The 20912-nt window shown below is 55.7% G+C and overlaps 1 protein-coding gene across 7 annotated transcripts in view; it reads right to left on the bottom strand.

The window, feature by feature from the left end:
- SCN5A (sodium voltage-gated channel alpha subunit 5) overlaps positions 1-20912 on the bottom strand; it is a 110485-nt gene that overhangs the window by 70969 nt on the left and 18604 nt on the right. For 5 of the 7 annotated variants that reach the window (XM_049870768.1, XM_049870769.1, XM_049870771.1 and 2 more), the window contains exons 5-13: positions 17797-17888; positions 13726-13956; positions 12010-12073; positions 10570-10711; positions 9934-10131; positions 8622-8801; positions 7598-7969; positions 2139-2271; positions 579-817 (exon numbers count right to left, since the gene is read on the bottom strand). In XM_049870768.1, the coding sequence (XP_049726725.1) occupies positions 579-817; positions 2139-2271; positions 7598-7969; positions 8622-8801; positions 9934-10131; positions 10570-10711; positions 12010-12073; positions 13726-13956; positions 17797-17888 (1651 nt within the window). Of the gene's footprint in view, positions 1-578; positions 818-2138; positions 2272-7597; positions 7970-8621; positions 8802-9933; positions 10132-10569; positions 10712-12009; positions 12074-13725; positions 13957-17570; positions 17663-17796; positions 17889-20912 lie in introns of all 7 variants that reach the window. The other 2 variants (XM_049870765.1, XM_049870767.1) reach the window with 1 other exon arrangement.

Below are 20912 nucleotides of genomic sequence, written 5' to 3'. Positions count from 1 at the left end.
CAAACCTAGCTCTGCCTGATTTACTCACGACACCCAGCTATCCACCCACCCGCCCACCTACCCATCCACCCACCTACCCATCCACCCACCCACCCATCCATCCATCCAACCATCCATCTAACCATCCATCCATCCATCCATCCATCCACCCATCCACCCATCCAATCAACTACCCATCCTTTCTCCCAGCCAACAAACACTGGTGAGCATCTTTGCAATCTTAGTCAATAAGAGATCTGCCTCTTTCCTCATACCCTCTCCTCCCCCATCCACCAACTGCAAAATCTCACTTCTTCACACATTTCGGGCTCACCCCAATTCACCTTTTTTTCCAGTCTCCGGACATCATCATAAACTTACATTGCCAATCTTCCACCCCCAATCCACACCTCTCAGCTCCTTAAAAGCTGACTCTGAGACTCCCTCTTCTAAGATGTCTTCCATGGTGACTCCCACCATGATAAGATCCCTTTGTGCTCAGGACACCTCCTCCCTTACCTACGAAGGCTGTGCCAGTTGGCTGAGAGCCCGTCCCACCAGGGATGCCCATTCACCGGTCAGCTGCCAGTGGCCCTTACCAGGTTTCCAACCTGCAGCATCTCCTCGAATTCCGTTGTCATGTTATAGTGCTCCAGGGCCATGAAGAGCGTGTTGAGCACAATGCACATGGTGATGGCGAGGTCTGCGAATGGGTCCATGACCATGGCCTTCACTCCCTGCTTGATGGACATCCACAGAGGGCAGCACTCCCAGGTCAGGTAGCGCTGGGCAAAGCGGTTCCAACAGGGCGGGCACTTGCGGTGAGACTCCTCCAACTCTGGGGAACAGCCAGGGGGCTGGTTTGTTGGAGCCGCCTAACTCAGTATATAATTGACAATGTTCCAGGAAAGTTATGACTTACTTAGGGAGACGACGGGGCTGCTACGTGACAGGAAGAGAGGGAGGGCAGCGAAGGCTAAGGGAAGGGATGACCTGTGCTAGCTCCATACCCTGGAAGTATGAGGACTGGACACTGGGACAGGAGACCAGGATGGATATGGGAAAACAGGGTAGGGCAGATTAGGCCAGATGTGGGCTTGCTTGAGGCATTAGTCCTACACAGACACGGGTGGGTTGTTGAAAAGGATGAGATGACATTTGGGACATAAGGATCAGACATAAGACATGCAGGGAATAGCAGGAGGAACACAGGTGACATCTGGCACTTGTCAGGACAGATAACGGATGCCTGGGACAGGCTGGGAAGATGTGAGTACATCTGGGAGGGAAGGAACAAGTTAAGAGGGTTCCAAGTTCAGATGGGAACAGATGTGGGGCTGCCTAGGATGAGACTGGCCAGACAGATGGTGGATGCCGGCAGCAGTCTGGGATAGATCTAGAAAGGTTGGGAATAGGCTAAAACAGGCATGGAGACGCTTGGGAGAGGATGCGATGAGACCAATAAGAACAGCCTGGGACAGGCTAGGACAGATGTGTGGATGTTTGAAAGACACACAGACACGTGGACGCCCAGGAAAGAACACGCCGGTACAGATGAAAAGACATCCAGAGCAGGCCAGGACATATGATACACAGGACAGGAAAGACCAGGAGAGCTGTGCAGATGGCCAAGGCTGGCCAAGACAAGATGGGGGATGGCCAAGTGCTACAGACTGAATGGTGACCTCAAAAATCTGTGTTGTAAATCCTAATCCCTATACCTGTGGATGTAATCCAATTTGGGAATAGGGTTTCCTTTGTTATGTTAATGGGAACCTAGCAGTGTAGGGTATGTCTTAAAGGTAACCACTTTTGAGACATAAAAAGAGCGGATGAGCCATAGACGCACGCAAACAGAAATAGGGAAAGGCCGAAGCCACACGGAGTTCACCAAGGAACCAAGGAAGAGAAGCTGAAAGGGACAAGAACCTTTTCCGAGGGCTGACGGAGAGAGAGGGAGAAAGAGAGAGATAGAGCCTTCCTCTAGAACCGGCGCCCTGAGTCTGGAATTATAGCCTCCTGAACTGTGAGATAAATTTCTGTTCTTTAAGCCGCCCACTTGTGGTATTCCTGTTATAGCAGCACTAGAAGACTAGCACTGGGTCAGGCTGGGTAGGCCTGGTATGGGGAGCGGCTGGGCGAAGCTTGGGTGTGCTGACCTTCCAGTGCACTGGTGAGGATGCTGACCGCGCTGAGGGCCCGCTGCCGCTCTCCTGGGTCCTCGAAGCCGTCCACACGTGGAGCCTGGGGGGTCAGCACCTGGGGCCCGCCTGGCTCATCCGACGGTGTGGTCTGCGTGTAACCAGGAGATGTGTGTCAGCCCGGGTACGGGAGTCCTGCCTCAGCCCTAGTCCTGCTGAACCTGGGTGCCTGGCCCAGCCTTAGACTGGAGAGGTCACAGGGGCAAGATGGGGATCTTGATGGGACACTGGCTGCTGGGCTGCTCTGCTCCCAACTCCCTCCCAGTTAATACCTTCCCACCCTACCTATCACCTTCATTCTCTTCTCTTCTCCTTCCCACCTCTCACCAGTGGAGATTATTAAATGTGGACAGGAAACCACAGGTACCAGGCCTCCCTGTGCCAGATGCTGTCACATACATTAGTACATGCAAAAACGATCTGGGAGTCTTAATTGACCACAAGTTCCCGAGAGTCAAGAGCACAAAGAAGCTGGGGGAAAAAAAAAAAAACTAACATGCTCTAAGAGGACATTAATAGAAACATAAAGCACAGCGCTTAGACATGGCTGACAGGAGCTTCCGTGGAGGCAGTCTGGCTGCAGCTACTAAGAATTTAAATTGCCTTACAATTTCTTGTCTAGTAATCTAACTTCATAAATAATTATACACGTGCACCAAAAATATACGTACAATGCTGTCCTGTTGCAGCGCTGCTCCTAATATCATCAAAATGAAGGACAACGAATTGATAGTAAGAATGTTAAAATCAATTATGGATACGGGCCAATTCTGGACTAGGGCACAGACAGTGAAGAGGGGGAGGCTGACCCGTGCACGCCCATGGACGCATCTCCAGGGCACAGTGTTTGATGGAAAACAAGAAAAAGCTCTGGAAGGATATGCACCAAACTGTTGGAGTGGGTCTACCTGGGGAATGGGGTTGTGGGAGGCTGGGGGGTTCACACCTCACTCTATGCACTTCTGCACTGTCGGGTTACTTTTCAACATGCGTGTATGTAAAGGCACCATGACTGAAAGCAGAGATTAGAGTGTCCTGATGAAGTGTGGTAGGCAGGCATTCTTGGAGCCCCCCACACAAGCAAGGAGGAGCCGCAAAGACTTTACATCAGCTGGGCCAAGCGTGATGGCAGCCCACATGCCCAGGCCGGGGCTGAGGGAGGACCCGGCTGTTCAGCTGAGGAAGATGAGATCTTGGACTTAAAACCTCTACAGGACAGAGGTGGGCCCGGGCTACCCAGGGTGGCAGAGCCAGGGCCTGGGGTGGGTTCCAAACAGCCTTAGGGCAGGGATTTTGTATTCTGTTTACAAACACTGCCTGGCTCCCAATGCAACAGGCTAAAAACCCAAAACACCAAATCCACTGCTGTCAAGTCGATTCCGACTCATAGCAACCCTATAGGACAGAGTAGAACTGCCCCATAGGGTTTCCAAGGAGTGGCTGGTGGATTCGAACTGTTGACCTTTCAGTTAGTAGCTGAGTGCTTAACCACTGTGCCACTAGGGCTCCAGATGCAGCAGGCTTTGTTGTTGTTGTTAGGTGCTGTCCCGTTGTTTCCGACACACAGCGACCCGATATACCACAGAAGGAAACCCTGCCTGGTCCTGCACCATCCTCACAATTATTGCTATGCTTGAGCCCATCGTTGCGGCCACTGTGTCAATCCAAGAGCCTTCCAAGGGGCTCACCTTCCAGCACTGTATCAGGCAGTGTTCCGCTGCTATTCGTAAGGTTTTCACTGGCTAATGCTTTTCAGAAGTAGACTGCCGGGTCCTTCTTCCTAGTCTGTCTTAGTCTGGAAGCTCAGCTGAAACCTGTCCGCCGTGGGTGACCCTGTCGGTTTTTTTTTTTTTTCTCCTGCTGGTATTTGAATACCGTGGCGTAGCTTCCAGCATTACAGCAACACACAAGCCCCCACGGTATGACAAACTGACAGACACGTGGGGGGTGGCAGGCTGGCACTAGATGAATATTAGTTGGATGGACAAATTAACTTGGAGGCTTGGGTTAGCAGTTCTAGCTCTGCCTCTAACTTGTCAGATGACCGGGGGTAGGGGCGAAGGCCTAACAAGTGGAGGGAGGAAAAAAATGGCTTCCATACGTCTCCCTCCGCCCCATGTGCCCTCTGGGACCAGGCTCCTTATAAAGGTGTGGGACAAAGTAAGTCTTCACCACCCCCCCATCGAAATAAAGTGAATGTGAGCTACCTGTTGGCTTTGCCCTTCCCCCTGCCTCTGTGTCCATCAAGCACCCACTACTGTTTCTGTAAAGGTCACAGCCAAGACAACCCTATGGGGCAGTTCAGCTCTGTCACGTGGTGTCGCTACGAGTCAAAATCAACTCACCGGCACCCAACAACAACAACACGTGCCAGGAATCTCTGAGTGGTGCAAACAGTTAACGTGACTGGCTGCTAACTAGAAGACCAGAACTTCAGGTCCAGCCACAGTGCCGTGGAAGAAAGTCCTGGCCATCTACTTCCTAAAAAGCAACTAGTCCAGCCACAGTGCCGTGGAAGAAAGTCCTGGCCATCTACTTCCTAAAAAGCAACTATTTCTGAAATCCCGTGGAGCACAGTTCGACTCGGACACACACGGGGTCAGCACGTGTCAGGGCTGGCTGATGGCAGATGGTGGCACATGCCAGACGCTGCTGTTTTCAGACTACAGCTGGGCAGACGGTCTCACTGCGGACGGGGTGGAAGCGGAGGAAGGCATTCCCAGGGGCCTACCGCCCACTAATCTCTTTAACTTTTCAAATGTCTCCATCTTGGTCCACTAATTCCTTTAACTTTGCAAATGACCCCGCCGTGGCCTGCTAATCCCTTTAAGGGTACAAATGGGCCCCACAGAAGTGAGAACGGGTGAAGTCAGATTCCGGGTAATGAAGTGTTTGAACTTGGATTCCTCCTGACATGTGCAGCAGAACGAGATGATTCTCTCCCTAACGAGATTAGGAAATTCTATTAGCGCTCAGGCTCCGCTGTGAGTCCACCGGCTGAGGCTCCCAGGTGGGCCTGCGGGGGAGGCTGCAGCTCGGGGCTTTGGCGTTTCCAGGGAGCCAGGTACCCCGCCCTTCCAGAGGCTGTGGTTATCTCCCCCATCCTGACGTTCCCAGGAACCCACCCTCCACGCCCTGCTCCAGAGGTGTGAGTCCCCACTGCTCTACAGTTAGTCCTGTCGCTGTCGAGTCGATCCCGACTCACAGAGACCCCACAGCACAGAGCAGAACTGCCCCACAGGGTTTCCGAAGAGCAGCTGGTGGATTCAAACCGCCGACCTTTTGGTTAGCAGCCAAGCTCTTAACCACTGCACCACCAGGGCTCCAGGAACAATTACAGATAATAACAGTGCCTTGACCATGAACTGAGCACTGGTCTGAGCACTCAGCCTGTTTTAATTCTTTTAGTCCTCACTGCAAGAAGCCAGGGTGGCACAAACAGTTAAGTGCTTGACAGCTAACTGGAAGGCTGGTGGTTCAAACCCGCCCAGAGGCGCCTCAGTGACAGGCCTGGCGATCTGCTTCAGGAAGGGCATTGTCTTGAAAACCTTGGGGAGCAGTTCTACTCTGCACACGTGGAGTCGCCATGAGTCCGAGACAACAACAACGACAGTCCTCACCACCACAACTGGCTGCTGTATTGTTTTTATTTCCACAACAAACAAACACAGTTGCTCCCAAGTAGACTCTGGCTTCGGGTGACCCCTCTACGTCAGAGCAGAACTGTGCTCCACAGGGTTTTTAATGGCTGATTTTTCAGAAGGAGATCTCCAGGCCTTTCTTCTGAGGTACTTCTGGGTGGATTTGAACTGCCAATATTTTGGCTCTGGGTCCTTCCTCCTACGTCCACCTCCATCTTCCTGATCCAGTCTCCCTGATCTGTGCTAGCTTCCTCACTGTTGGCACCCTCTAGCTCCCCGTAGGTGGCCTGGGAGTCTGAGCTGCACAGTAGGCTTTCTCCTGGGTGGGCTGCTCTGGACACTGTGTGGGGGGAAGCAGGGGGCAGCAGGATGCCAGATAGCTGGTTGGGCAGTCACTAGTCTGTCACCAGACTGGCCTTTCACCATCTGGTCACCTCCCCCCATTAGCATTCTGAAACCAACTCCAACTTCCCTTCCCTTTCTCCCTCTGCTCCAGCCACGCTGAGCTCGTGAGGTCTCCTCCCACAGGCTATCAATGTCTCTGCTTCAGGGCCTTTTGTACTAGCTGTTCCTCCGCCTAAACATGGTCCCTCCAGATGATGACGGTGACAATATGTTACAACGGTGTTCTAACTACATCCATACACTTATACACAGCATGTGGGCTCTGCCTGACCCACGTGTAATATTCGCAACGATCCTGGATGGGAATATTTAACCGATTTTACAGATGAGACCTCTGAGGCACAGTGAAGTCATGTAAGGAACGGCCCATAGGCCACTAGCTAGTCAGGTGTGAGCTGGGATTCTCGAGTCTCGGCGCTAACCACTCCTCTGTACCACTCCTCGGCTTCAGAACACAGCAGGCTCCCAACCTCATCCCCTTCAGGCCTTCGTTTTGCGGCCCCCTCCCCATCCCCTGCCACACATAGGACTTATTACATGGGCTTATGCTGAGTTACCAGTTGGTAAAACACTAAACTATTTCAAACTTGGTTAATAACTGCTGTCTAGAATGCCCCGCTACCACTCTGGCCCCTCCCCCAGGACCGCCTGGATTGGCCATGATCCGGCAACTAGCACGGGCTAACACACGGCCTGACGATGCTGGGCAGAGCAGAGCTGCCCCAGTGGGTTTCCTAGGCTGTAATCTTTATGGGAACAGATCGCCAGGTCTTTTTTCCCTCGTGGAGTTGCTTGTGGGTTCTAACCACCAACCTTTCAGTTAGCAGTTGAGTGCTTAACCATTGCACAACCACGGCTCCTTGCCTGTGCCTTACCAGTTGCTAAACATATAACTATTATTCTGTTTATCACCATTACATGCCTATGTATGTATGTATACACGTTTTTTTCCTTATTTGATTTTTGTCTGTTTGCCCCCATTTGCATGGAAGCTTATGAAAGCAGAGACTTTTTGTGGGCTTATTTAACCCCAGAGCCCAGCACATGATAAACAAACAAAAAAAAACCCAAACCAGATGCTGTTGAGTCAAGTCAGACTCATGGAGACCCCATGTGTGTCAGAGTAGAACTGTGCCCCACAGGGTTTTCAAGGGCTGATTTTTCAAAAGTAGATCACTAGGCCTTTCTTCCAAGGTGCCTTTGGGTGGGCTCAAACCTCCAGCCTTTTGGTTAGCAGCTGAGGGCATTAACTGTTTATACTGCCCAGGATTCCACAGGTACTCAATAGATATTTGGTATTTTTGGACTTGGCAACAGGTGACCAGTTAGGAGAGCAGCTCTGAGTGGCACCTGCACCATGGTTGGGCTCACCGTGTCTGGGGGCCGCTCCAGCATCATAGGGTGGAGAAGACGGCTCCCTGGGGACGTGGCCTCAGGTTCGCCTGCCCCCAGCAAGGAGACCACCCCATTGCAGTCCACGGTACTGTCCCTTTTGCCATTGAGAATGTGGCCGGGAGCTGGTGTCCCGGGGCCAGGCTGGCCCTGGGTGCTGGGCCGGCGCAGGGACCAGGGCACCAGCAGTGATGTGCGGTGGCTCTCGCTCTCCCCGGCTGTGCTGTTTTCGTCATCTGCAAAGTCCGTCTCCGAACCCAGGTCTCGCCGGCGAAAGGTGAAGATGCTCCCGTGGCTGGAGCGTGGCTTCATGGAGGTCCCGCTGAGGCCAGGGGTGATGCTGAGACGATTCTGGGGGCATGGAGGGGGGGGCCTGACCAAGACGGTCTCATGTGCTCCCAGCCTAGCCCTTGTGGCACCACCCCAGCTCAACTCCTTGGGACATTGAGGGCTTCTGCCTGCCACACAGGAGCTGGGGGCGGGGGGTGCGATGAGCCAGGGAGTGTTTACAGGAGGCAATGCAGGGTCAGAGGCAATCCTGCATCTTCTGGGACCTCCTGAAGTCTGGGTATCTGGGGCTTTGAGATTGCGGCTTATCTGGGCCTGAAGGTGAGGCTAAGGCTGGGCAGGGGGACAAGGAGGCAAGAAGGCTCCTGGCATGTGCAGGCTGTAGCTGTGGTAGGCCTGGCCTGGGCAGAACGTGCAGTGGTCAGCTATGCCCCCTTACTCACCTGGGCATGTTCTTGGGCTCCTACCAATCCATACCGTAGGGGGTCCCCTAACTCCAGCTCCAAAGCTGGGGGACTCAGCCCCAGGTTGGGATATCATCACACCCAAACCTGCCCTGCCCTGCTGCCTAAGGCCTGGGAAGCAGGCAGGGCTGGGAGGGAGTTCAAAGATGCTGTGGAGTGTATGTGGGGACTGTGACCACATCAGGGGCCCGGCACGATGGGCTTTCCCTGCTAGACCACGCTGAGAGAGCCAGAGCTGCAGCGGGGATTACCAGTACTCTGGGGCCATCTTCTGAGTCAGACTTGGGGAACCTGTCATCCCCACACTCTTCCGTCCCGGAAGACATTCGTTTCTTCCTCTTGCTCCTTCTATCGTGGGCGGTTACCAGGGCCAAAGGGGACATCTCCAGGGAGCTGCGGGACACAGTGTCCACACCCCTGATGGCAAGGGCCTGAAAAAGGGTGAAGAAAGGGATTTCTCAGTCAATGACACTGTGCAGCCTCAGGCTGAGGCAGAGCAGGCAACTCCGAACGTCAGTAGACTGGCACCTGACCCCAAACAAGGGCATCGCAGACAAGTAAGTTCAGACAGACGCAGAATTTTTTGAGAAAGACCAAGATCCAGGGGCTGACTACGGCTGAAGTGAGCAGCCGCTGGGAACAGGAAGCGTGTAGGACTGATAAGGGGAGTATTGGTGAGCAGAGGAAGCAGTGGAACCAGAGGGCAGGGGATCTTCCAGAAGGTTCCGCTGGCCAAAAGGAGCACTGGGGGAGGTGGAGTGGGGCAGTGAGAAGAAAAGTAGATGCCCACAGCGGGGCGTCTAGCAGGCTTGCTCTGCAGTCAGCCTTCAGCACCCTCGGTGTGGGGAACTGTGGGTAGCCAGTGCAGTGCTTATTTCCTGAGCTGGCTCAAGCCGTGGGCCTTCCTCGTTACCCCACCAGAAGGCAGCCCTTGACCAGAATAAACTATGTCCATGGATATACGGGTCTCTTGTTCAGCTTGCACTATGCTCACAGGGACCACTCTTACCCAACTGCCACTACCTTTACCCAGCAGGCACCACCTTCACCTAGAAGATACCACGATCCTAGAGAACAACTTTACCTGGCATACACCTGCTCACAGGGCCCACCTGTACCTAGCAGGGACCTCACTAACAGGCACCTTTACCCAGCAGGTACAACTTTTTACCCAGCATATGCACCCTCGTAAAAAATACCTTTACTCAATCCAAACCAAACCCCTTGCTGTCGAGTTGATTCTGACTCATAGCGACCCTGTAGGACGGAGTAGAACTGTCCCATACAGTTTCCAAGTAGCACCTGGTAGATTCGAACTGGTGACCTTTTGGTTAGCAGCCGTAGCTCTTAACCACTACACTACCAGGGTTTCCACTTTTACTCAGCAGACACCTTTAACCAGCAGGTATCACCTTTTGGCCAAAAGACACTACTCGTACTGGCACCAACTTTCCCCAGCATGCGCCATGCATACAGGCACCAGCTTTCCCCAGCATGCACCGTGCTCACAGGCATCCAGCCAGGCGAGGGCTTGATCTGGAAGCCCCTTGGCTGCTCACCCACCTCATGTTCCTTCTTGAGCATTTCCAGGGCCTCCTGGAAGCGCTTTTCCTTCTCCTGGGTCTCGGCAATGGTGGCTTGGTTTTGCTCCTCGTAGGCCATGGCGACCACAGCCAGAATCAGGTTCACCAGGTAGAAGGAGCCCAGGAAGATGACAAGCATGAAGAAGATCATGTAGATCTTGCCTGCAGACCTCAGGGTCTGGGGTGGGTGGGAGACAAGAGCAGCAGAGGTCACTCTCTAGGTCCCTTCTGGGCCATGGGGTTTCCAAATCACGCAGCTGGCTGTGCTGGGGGTTCACATAGCCACCACCTGGGTGGTAGAGAGGGGAGTGTCCTGTCCCACAGAGGGAGGGCAGAATGTCCCAAGCACTCACTGGGAAGGAATACGCCATCCTATTGGGTGGAGGCGTGTCCCACACACAGAGAAGGAGGCGTTCTATATAAAGGATGGACTCCTGGTCACAAGTAAAAAGAAAGTCTCTTGCTGGACCTCATCCTTCACATACAGGGGCCCCACCGCCACTGTAAGGACAGCTGCTGTCTCACTGGGGAAAGGAAAACGGAGGCTTTGTGCAGCCCAGGCCTGGGCCCTGAGCCCCATACTTGGTGCCCCTCTGCTGACCAGGCACCCACGCACCTGCTGGTAGAGGCGCTCCCAGCAGTCCTGCGTCATCAGGCGGAAGAGCGCGAGGAAAGCCCAGGCAAAGGAGTCGAAGCTGGTATAGCCGTGGTCCGGGTTCTGGCCTGCCTTTAGGCACCGGTAGCCCTCAGGACATGCCCTGCAGTCGACACATAGACCTCGCCTCATGCTGTAAGGAGACCGCTGCCCCTGCCACATCTCCCTGGGCAGCATAGCACATGCCCTGCCGGTCCCCAAGGCAGGCTTCACAAGCCTCCTGCCCACTGCAGGGCCTGCCTCCAAGGCTTTGCTTGTGCCGGGCCTCCCACTGGGACACTGTCTCCCCTTTTCTCCACCTACCTGTATTCTCCATCTCCCTTCTGCCCACATGAAACCCCATCCGAGGGCCTGGCTCCTGTCTCTTCCTCTGCCTGTCTAACCCACGGGGAGCTGAGCACAGCACAGGTACACAGAGAAAAGCAGCAATGCTTGGGCTGAACAGGATGGAGCTCAGGGCAAAGGCAGGGTCATGAGGTTGAGTAAGGATTCTGGGGTGGGCGGGCTGGGGCCTGGCCGTGTCTGGAGAATGCGCCCATTTGCACAACGGCACACCCGGGTGCTGCTTCAGCTAAGGCAGAGAGCCACAGTCCATGGAACTGGAGGCGACAGTCTCTCTCCCAAAGAGAGAGCGCTGGGTTGGAACCGTGTGTGTGTGTGTGTGTGTGTGTGTGTGTGTGACACATACGCACACACACACGCAGACCTGGCAAGCGGGAGGATGTAGCCAAGAAGCTTCTGTACCTGTGGATGCCCTAAGAACCTCCAGACAATCTCCTTAGCAACGAGGAGGCAGCAAACACGGGCTCTGGAATGTCATACTCAGAGACGTGGGAATACAACTCCACAGAGCACCCTCAACCAGGTGGTCTGCGCCCCCTCCCCTAATAATCCATGCCTCAGCCGCACTGACCCTGACCTAAGGAGTTGTACAGGCATCTCTGAGTACCCTACTCAGGTCCTGCTTGCCCTCAGGGGGACTCCAGGCTGCCTGGGGAGGTCAGGCTCACCCCTGACAGGACCAGCAGGGAGCGAGTGAAGACAGCAGTGGGACAGAGCAGCCCTGGGGGGCTTCTGAAAGCAATGGAGCCAGGGCTGGGCTGGTGGGGGACTTTGAAGGGCTCCTAGGTTGCCCTCCTGCCCCTGCCCCATTTTCAAGGCCCCCTTAGCCCTTCCTATGAACCTGTCCCTGGCCTTGCTTCATCTCCTTCATAGCTGTCTCCTCTGAGGAGGGTGGAGGTGGGGAGGCCAACAGAGCCCTGGCAGGGAAGGGAAGCAGGGAAGGCCTCACTGTCCCTGAGGCCAGGTGCCTAAACAAAAAGCACCATCAGTGGAGAAAGCCCCAGGAGATCCCCCTCCCCTGGCTGGGCAAGGTGACCCTGGGTGGTGAGCACCACGTACCCGGCATCTGAGCTGTTCCCACACAGTAACACGTCCGAGGTGCCGTTCTTCAACAGGTAATTGTCTGTAAGACAGACATCTGATGTGATGGGCACACGTGGCTCAGGCTCCCTGGTTTCCCACCCTGCTTCCAGGTGTGGACGTAGCTGGTGGTGTTTCCTCTTCTTCTCCACCCCTGCCCTGCCCCCTACTCCTCTAACTTGCCAGCTCTGGCTGCTTCCCTGGCCTTCCTCCTGCTCTTCCTCACACCTCCAGCTGCCGATGTCCCCTGTGTGCTTGGGGGACACAGGAAGTCCTTGGCAGAGATCAGCTGTCCCCACAGGGTAGCTTCCGGCCCTGTCCAAACCACTTGGGGGCCAGCAAGGGCCAGGAGAGGCCCTGAACTAGGAGGCAGGGGTCTGGGAAGAGTTCCAGCCTGGCTGCTGAGTCACTGCCTGGTCTTGGCAGATTACTGCCCAGCTCTGGCCCCACTCTGCCATGTACAAAATGGCGGAAGTGATGCCTGCTGCAGTCACCGTGGCAACAAGTTGGTCTGTTCAGATGCGGAGGTAAGGAGGGAGTGGGCTAGTCCAGGTGAGACACAGGACTCCAGGCCCTGTCCTCAACTCTCTGTGGCCATTTGTCAGTCCCCATTGCACACCACTGCCTGCCTTCGTCTTGGGCAGCTGTTCTCAGAGTGTGAACCCAGGACCAGCAGCATCAGCTTCATCTGGGGACTGGTTATTAAGGCAACTTGCCACACACCACACCAGGCTTGCTGCTTCAGAAACTCCAGGGGGTGAGGCCCAGCAATCTGTGCCTCGAGGAGCCCTCCAGGGACTCTGGTGACAATGAAGTCACACAGCCACTGCTATATGGCCAAACCCACTGCTGTCAAGTCGATTCCAACTGATAGTGCCCCTACAGGACAGAGTAGAACTGCCCCATAGGGTTTCCAAGGCTGTAATTTTTGGGGGAGTGGACTGCTCCATGGAGAAAGATGTGGTGGCAGCCCAAGTGGGTTGCTGTCTTATGCAAGAGGCTCTAGATTCGGAGCACGTCCTCCTAGCCTGAAATCCACCTTTGATCTAGATGGATGGCGCTTGTCAAGAGAGGTGCTGGCCATCAGCCTTGAGAAGGGAAGTGCCAACCACCGGGGGCAGGGAGAGACAATGAGAGGGGCTCACACCACTTTGTACCATCGCCGAGCTTGTTCCCACCCTCTTGCAGTGCTCTGGGGGTACATGTATGTGGAATTTGCATCCTAGCGAGGAACACCAAAGTCGACTGGGAAATCCCCCTGCCCGGCGGGTGGGGCCTCCACTCTGAGGTCTCACCTACCACCCGGCTGTGGGTCCAACCTTTCCCCAAGCTCACGCTCCTCTGCAGGCCGTCCGCACCGTTCCCCACACTCTAAACCTTGCAGCCTGGTTCCCCGTCTGCCTCTCCATTGAATTACATCCTTCCTGTTCCTCGAGCACCGTCCCCTCAGCCTGGGATGTCACCAAGGCAAGCCCCAAGTCTGCTCCCCTCCTAGCCTCTGCCTTGGAGCCCCAAAGGGCAGGGTCTGGGGTCCCTCAGCATGCAGCTGGGTCTCGGGGGGTCTGGTGGGGCAGGAAGGGCCCTGGAGGCCTGAGCTCTGGAGAGGTCTATGTGGGAGGTGCCCTGGCCCTGGTCACCTCACAGAGACCTCCTTGGGCCACAGGACACCCAGTCAGGCAGGGAACGAGTCCACACCTTCATGGTTCAGGTACATGTCCAGCGAGTCCCAGACCTGGCCGTCGGCCTCCACTGAGCCGTTGGTGCCATTGAGAACCGTGAAGTTTCGCACACACTTGTGCCTCAGGTTGCCCATGAAAAGCTGCAGGCCGATGAGGGCGAAGACGCTGAGGCAAAAGACCGTGAGCACCATCACATCGGCCAGCTTCTTCACAGACTGGATCAAGGCACCCACGATGGTCTTCAGGCCTGGGGGAGGTGAGAAGGAGTGTGAGGTCACCTCAGGGGTCCTGAGTTGAGGTGGGTTGGGGGCCGAATCAGCAGCCATGAGATGGGGGCAAAAGGAGAGAAGCTTCTTTTGAGCATTTAAGGCCAAAGCCCCCTATTCTTTAGCCTCTGGGATTCTTTCCTGGTCTCGTACCTTCAGAGGGGGCCCTGGTCCTCTCTCCTCTTCACCAGCCAAATATATAACATGGCTGTGAAACATGCTGTTTTTCTTGAAGCCACAAACACTCAAAGTCTGTCTCCCTCCGGCTGGTCCCAAGGCTTGCCACTCACCCCTTAAATGTAGCCCCTGAGCAAGGGAAGGGCTTCAGTCTTCAGCCTGAGGTGAGGAGAGACTCAGCTATCCCTGGTAGGAGTCCTCTGCCCCTGCTCTCTTTGGGACCAGTGATCTTTGATGGCCCAGGGGGTCTTAAGTGGTAGAGGAAGCTAAGGGACCCAGGGCCTGGGGACAAACTGGGGACTGGCGTGTATGTGCTGGAGGCTGAGGGGAGGGTTTGGTAAAGTCCTAAGGGGCCTCTGTCCTCGAGCCCCACCTCTGGGGAAAGTTCTGGGGCAGGAGAGGGGTGAACCTATATGGCATCTTCCCCACTTGCTGTCCCTCTGGGCTCAACCACACTCCCCAAAGCTGAGAGGCTGTGATCTGTTAGTCGCCCGGCCCACCTCCCTACGGAAGCCAGCCCCCCACACAGCAAAGAGACAGAAAAGCTCGTTCAGTCTGGCCTTGGGTACCATCCTACGACCCGCGACTAGTGTGAGTGACCATCAGGAGCCAAGGGCTCCTCCACCAGCAGCAGGGCCCTGCCCCCCGCAGTCCCGCAAGCGGCCAGATCTCAGGTTAAGCTCCATCCATCCATCGTCCAGCCAGTTAATGTGTTAGGAGCACCCGTGGCTGCTGTGCCAGTGACCCAGAGACCAGGAGGCAGCGGCGGGCAAAGATATCTGAGAGGGGAGAGGGCATCCTCCCCGTGGTGCCCGGATGCTGCCGCCCGCCCAGGCTCAGAGGCACTCAGTGCGCACAGTTGAAATCGTCCTGGCAGATGTTGGCAACTGCCTGGCAGTGGGGGGCCCTGCAGGGTGGTACCACGTGGTGGTGGGACTTCTCATCCCAGCATGGGGTCTGTGCTCTCGGCCGGCACTCACGTGGTCTTGCTCATGGGCCTCGAGACCCTGGCTCACACGGGGAACAAAGTGAGGGGCGGGGGGCACAGCTCACAAACTCAAATGGGACTCGGCCTTGACACTCAAGCTGCGGTATCTTTGGCCCAAATTATCCAGTTCTAGGCTCAGGGAGGCTCCTCCTGACCTTGTCTGCATAGACAGTGCCCCAAGGAAATCAGGTGGTGTGCAAAGACCCACCCTTTTAAATGCTCCTCCCGTGGATGACAGATTTCACTCCTGGCAAGACTGACTCCAGTGAAATTACAGGATTCTTTCTGGATGAGTCCTGGGGGTCCATGGGGGGAGACCCTCTCTGCCACTGATGTCCTAAAAGGCTGGGGTAGGAAAGCAACCATTCTGACTTCACTCTCATTTTAAGGGGAAGGAAGCTGAGGTTCAGAGAGGACCTAGGCTATTTAAGACTCAGCTGGGGGACACCTCCTCCAGGAAGTCCTCCAGAATGGTGACCACAGCCTATTTGTAATGACTGCTTTCAGGGTCTGTCTGCACCCTCACTGGGTGCGGGCAGTTTTAGAAAAGATCCAGTGGGGCTGGGCCTGGTGGGGGGGGAGGGGCTTCCTCCTTTTCCTCAGGACTGAGAAATGTTTTCTTCTGTAAGCCTTTCTTATGAAGCAGACTAAAACACATCTTTTCTTAACTGCTGTGTAAGTGTGTGTATCCACACTCTGCTGGGTAGTCTGCTGAGAAGCTATCCCTGGGACTCCAGAGGACAGGCAGGCTGCTGAGCACATATGTGTGTGCCAAGACCCAGTGACGTCTGTGTCAATGGTGTAGTCCCATGGGACTGTCTGGGGGCAGACTGCCTCACACGCTATTGGCTCTTGGCAAAGGTCTGGGCTACTTGATCTGTGGGGGAGGGCTACAGGGGACAGAGGAGCCTTGGTGGTGCAACAGTTAAGCACTCTGCTGCTAACCAAAAGGTTGTTGGTTGAACCCACCCAGCAGCTCCAAGGGAAAAAGACAAGGCGATCTCTTTCCGGAAAGATTTCAGTTTAGAAAGCCCTGCGGGGAAGTTCTACTCTGTCACATGGGGTCACTAAGAGTTAGAATCGACCTGACGGCACCCTTACAACAAGCAGGGGACAGGTGGGTCCTGCGTACAACCCACAGTGGGTTCACAGGCCAGGTGTGACATTCAGCTTGAACACAGCCTAAGTGGAGGCTCCTTTTACAAGGTAATTAACCCACTGCGGGGAGTCTGAATTCCAGAGGGAGCTCAGAGCCAGGCCCCTGTCTTCCTGGGTGCAGCAATAGTTAATGCAGGCCAAGGACCTGGGAACCACCTACTCCCCAAATCAGGAAGGGATGCAGCCATCTGGTCCACCTAATTCTTCCCTTGAGTTTTAACACATCCCCATAACGGTGGCATGCAACCTGTCTTCAGCCACCTTCATAAACGAAGTCCCTTCTCCAGTTCTCAGTGTGGATGCGTTCAGAAAAGGCTTGGGAGGGAGCCCTGGGCACAGCCCCTCCAAAAGCAAGTGCCTTATGGCAGGAAGACCTTTGAGCTTGGACTCTCTTTAATCTGGAAAAGTGAATGAATACTTGGGATAAAACAGTCTCCTGGGTGGCTCTCAGCTTCAGCACCAGTGTTATCACGCAAGGTGACTGGGAAATTATCACGAGTCTTTGGAGAGCTTTCCTGGACGAGTGAGGGGGAAGGGCTTTCTAGTGAGGCCGCCTGGATTTCGGAGATTTCCCAGGTACAATTGCCAACATCTGTCAAGGAGGATCTCTTCCTGAGGCTACCATGCACGGTTTGCTAAACCCCTATCGCACCATGCAGTGAGGGCCGTTAGACGCCAAGGCCCGAAGACGCCTGTCCCCAGATTACGCTGTTTCACCAAGGGGCACCGGGGCTCCCGTTGTGGGTTTATCATCAGAGGGCGTAGAAGGCAGGGACTGGGCACTCAGCTGGCAGAGACAGCACCTGGGCTTTCGCTTTTGGTTCTCTGTGTGTATGTGGGTTTTCTCAAACACAGTTCTCTCGGTTTCCTTATCACAGGGTAATGCTTCAGGCTGAAGCAATTCACGTACAAGCTTTGAAGCCACTCAAATAGCTGAGCTCGGTTTGGAAAAGAAATTGACTATCTTGGGAAGAATTTGGCATTCTGTCTTGGGGAGCTTGGTTTCACTGCAGTCCCTGCCGTGGGGTGCTCTGAGCCCCTCTGGGGTGTCTGTGAGGATGGCCCTTGCTGGGGTGGGCAGTCTGAAGCCCGTTCTGAGGCTCTGGGGGGACAGCTGTGCCCACCGCCCACAGCCCCTACGCCCAAGCTCTGGGAAAGGTATTCTGGTGACAGGCACATTCGAAGGGGCATTCCCGAGGGCCGCCTTGGCTCCCAGGTGGCTGGTAAGGCTGGGCGTGTCCCTCCAGCCTTGGCGTTTAACCTGATTTTCACCTGAAATGACTGATATAGTTTTCAGGGCCCGGAGGACTCGGAAGGTGCGTAGGGCTGAGACATTGCCCAGGTCCACAAATTCAGTTGTGTATCTGTAACAAGGGAAAGTCACACACAAGACAGTGACAACACGCCAGGAGGGACACACGGTCAGAAGACGAGGGGCGGGGAGACAGAGAGAGAGTCACTTGTGGCTGAGGCCCGAGAGGACAGCCTGGCACCTTACCTGGGATAACTGAAATAGTTTTTAGAGCTCTCAGGACTCTGAAAGTTCGAAGAGCCGACAAATTGCCTAGTTTTATATTTTCTGATACATACCTGCAGAATCAAACCACAGTTATCGGGAATTACAAAGCAGAACCATAGGCCACCCTCCCCGACCCGCCCTCGCCCTTCTCCCCTCCCGCAGGGAAGGCTGTGGGTGGTCCCAGGACTCCCCCAGTTTTCTTCCTGATCTCGACCCTCTCGACACGGGGGACCTCCGTGTGGGTGCTGTATGGCTGGCCACAGAGCAAGCTCCCGCGCAGCTCTCTTGGGATGTTCCCATAAAAACCGGCCACATTCTCTGTGCCATTGGGGACCGCATGGGAGGGCCTGAGGTTGGGGACACGCCACAGCCAAGAGGGAAGCTCTGCTGCCAGGAGGCTCCAGTCAGGTGATGGAGGAAGCGAGTGGGTTCCTGGTCCTAGTTTCCTCTGTGTCTTCTGTAGTCTGGTCGCAGAGGGGGCATAGATTCAGCAAGTGCCTGGCTGTTCCAACTGTGGGACCCTGAAGCCCTGGCTGAGACCACCTCAGGGAGCGGAGGGTAGCTGGGTCTTCACGGGCTTCCCCTCCCAGCCACAAATCCCTGTGCGAGGAGCTGCTCAGGAAGTCCTGGAGTCATGAGGGATAGATGGCTCAAGCACTCAATGGAAAGTCCTCTGAGTCCCCAAGACAGGCATTGGAAGAGGAGAACGCAGGCTGCTGGGTACCCAGCTCTACAGCCAACAGTCAACAAGAAGCATGAGGGGTCCCAGGTGAAGCTGGCCCCTCCTCCAGGAATCTAGCCACTGTCTCACCCCAGGACTCTCGGTGTCCTGCGTCTGTCTCCACAGGAGGAGGGACCTTAGGAGGCGAGCAGCCCACCTCAGGGGTCTGCCCTGTGTGGCCCGAGTGATGCTCAGCAGGGCTGGGTGGTGTGGGGCTCATACCTGGAGCCTGGGCAGTTGTCCCATTCCTGGCCTCCACAGACACAGAGGAGGAGCTGGTCTCGGGGGACAGGGTCTGCCCAAGCAGGGTGTGAGGACACGCAGTGGATGGGCCACATGACCACAAGGATGTCTGAGAGATGGACGGACAGTGTGTGATTGAGGCTGCTGGGACAGGGACAACAGACTTGTGATATTTAACCAAGGACTTCGGCTCCAAAGTGCCTGACATTTAACCGAAGGTGTCTGATGTTTAACAAAGGGCATCGGACTCAGGATGTCTGGTGTTCAGCCGTGTGTCTGACCGGGGTGTCTGACCAGGGTGTCTGAGTGACATCAGATCCAGGGCGGCAGCCCTGTGACGCCGGGTGAGTGCCAAGGTGGGCTGACAGGGGCTGGCTGGGCTCAGTCTGCCGGTCAGTCTGCACCTGCAGGCCCCTCTGCTCTGCTCGGAGCATCTGATTCACCTGCAAGCTGTGTGGTGCCTACTGACAGGACTCAGGGTCCTGGGTCAGTGGGTCCGCCTGGTCCAGCTCTGACCGACACTGGGATGAAACCAACTTCCTCTGCACCCACTCACAGCGTCCTTCCTCTGCATCTTCCGGAGGCTCCGAGGACCGTGCTGCTCCCCGCTTACCCGTGGCACCCCCCGGAGATGAGAAGTCTGCACCCACATTCCCGGCGCTTTCCCGCCTCTGGCTACACCAGGCCCTTTCTGTGCGGTGGCTTCCATTCCACCCCCTGGAGTCACTTCAGGTGCATGTCTGTCTCCAGAGCAGCAGCCAATGTGCGCTCTGTCTTCCAGGAGGGAGCAGAAATCTCTCTTAAACTGACCCAAGTTCCCGCTGAATTTTGACAGCGATTCTATTCTCTGTGATGGCTCAGACCCTCAGGCCTCTGTCCCACGTTCTTCTCTCAGGCTTGGAATCTGTCCCCACACGGTGCTGCCCCGGGACTCTCAAGCCGAGCCTGGGATATTGCCATCCCGGCATTGCCATCACATGGGAACCGTGGTGGCCTGGGGCAACAGCTCCTTCTTGCTCAGGACACTGGTTGCGAGGCTGCCTCTTCTGGTTTCAGGGAGTGAGTGGAGCAGATCAGAGAGGGAACTGACTGTCCTTGCTTCTCCCTAGCTGTCACTCACAGACCCAGCCTGTCCCCTGGTGCCTTCAGCTTAGACTCTGCCTGTCCTTTGCCTTCCCTGGTGTAGAAGCTGCCCCACTGCTGTGTCCCCACACAGTGCTGGCCCTCCTCTCATCCTCTACCCCTTCAGCGGCTGCTGCTGAGTACAGAGAAGGCGGAATCTCAGGGTGACAAGGTCGGGCTGGTGACAGAACTGCGAGGATGGTGACTGTTCTCCTAGCAGCCTTGTAAGGCTGGCCAGCCGAGTGGCTGAGAGCAGGAGGGGGCTGGTGGTCCCGAGGGCATGCCGTGTCTGGGAGGGCCTGCCCCATGAGGGGCTGTACCACTTATACCAGCCAGAGCCTGGGCCCTGTTCTTCCCACGCCAGACCCGGACAAGGCCTCCTGGAAGGCCCCTGAGTGTAGCAGAGGGCCAGCCTGAGCAGTGATGGGGTACTGCTGGAGCCAGAAATGGTACGTCTATGTCCCATAAGGCTGCGTAGGCCCATCGGGGTGTCAGGGTTTCTTCTCTCGGCTGGCCATTCTCCTTCTGCTACGGCCCAGCTCCTGGACAGGAGCAGACAGCTGGGTGGGATTGTGGGCCTTGCCACAAAGGAGAAGAGGGTGGTGGGTGGGAATTCCACCCCATCACACCAGCCCCAGTGTAGCGGGGAGCCATTTGGGAGGCCAAGCTAGGGGTCCTGAGGAGAGGCAGACCCTGGCCTTCTTCCTGCCCTACCCCATCTTGCTGTGCAGCCAGAGGTAGACCCTTGTCATCTCTGGTGCTGTGTGAATTTCCCATTCAACACATGTTGTCCCCCTGCCGGGCTCCCAGGGCTGCTAGGCAACTCCCATGGGCTATGGCGCTAGCTATGGACAATCTCCTCTCTGCCCTCCCTCCCTTCCCCTCCAGGTTTGGTTTCCATAACAACCCCAGAAGGTGGGAGGCTGTGCTAACTACAGGTAATGCCCAGCCAGGAGGGGGCCACAGGGAGAGCTGTGGCGGGAGAGTCACAAGCTGAGCCTGGGAGGTT

This window comes from Elephas maximus, chromosome 27, assembly GCF_024166365.1.
Source record: "Elephas maximus indicus isolate mEleMax1 chromosome 27, mEleMax1 primary haplotype, whole genome shotgun sequence".
Lineage (NCBI taxonomy): Eukaryota > Metazoa > Chordata > Mammalia > Proboscidea > Elephantidae > Elephas > Elephas maximus.
This window is presented reverse-complemented; position numbering and strand designations above follow the sequence as displayed.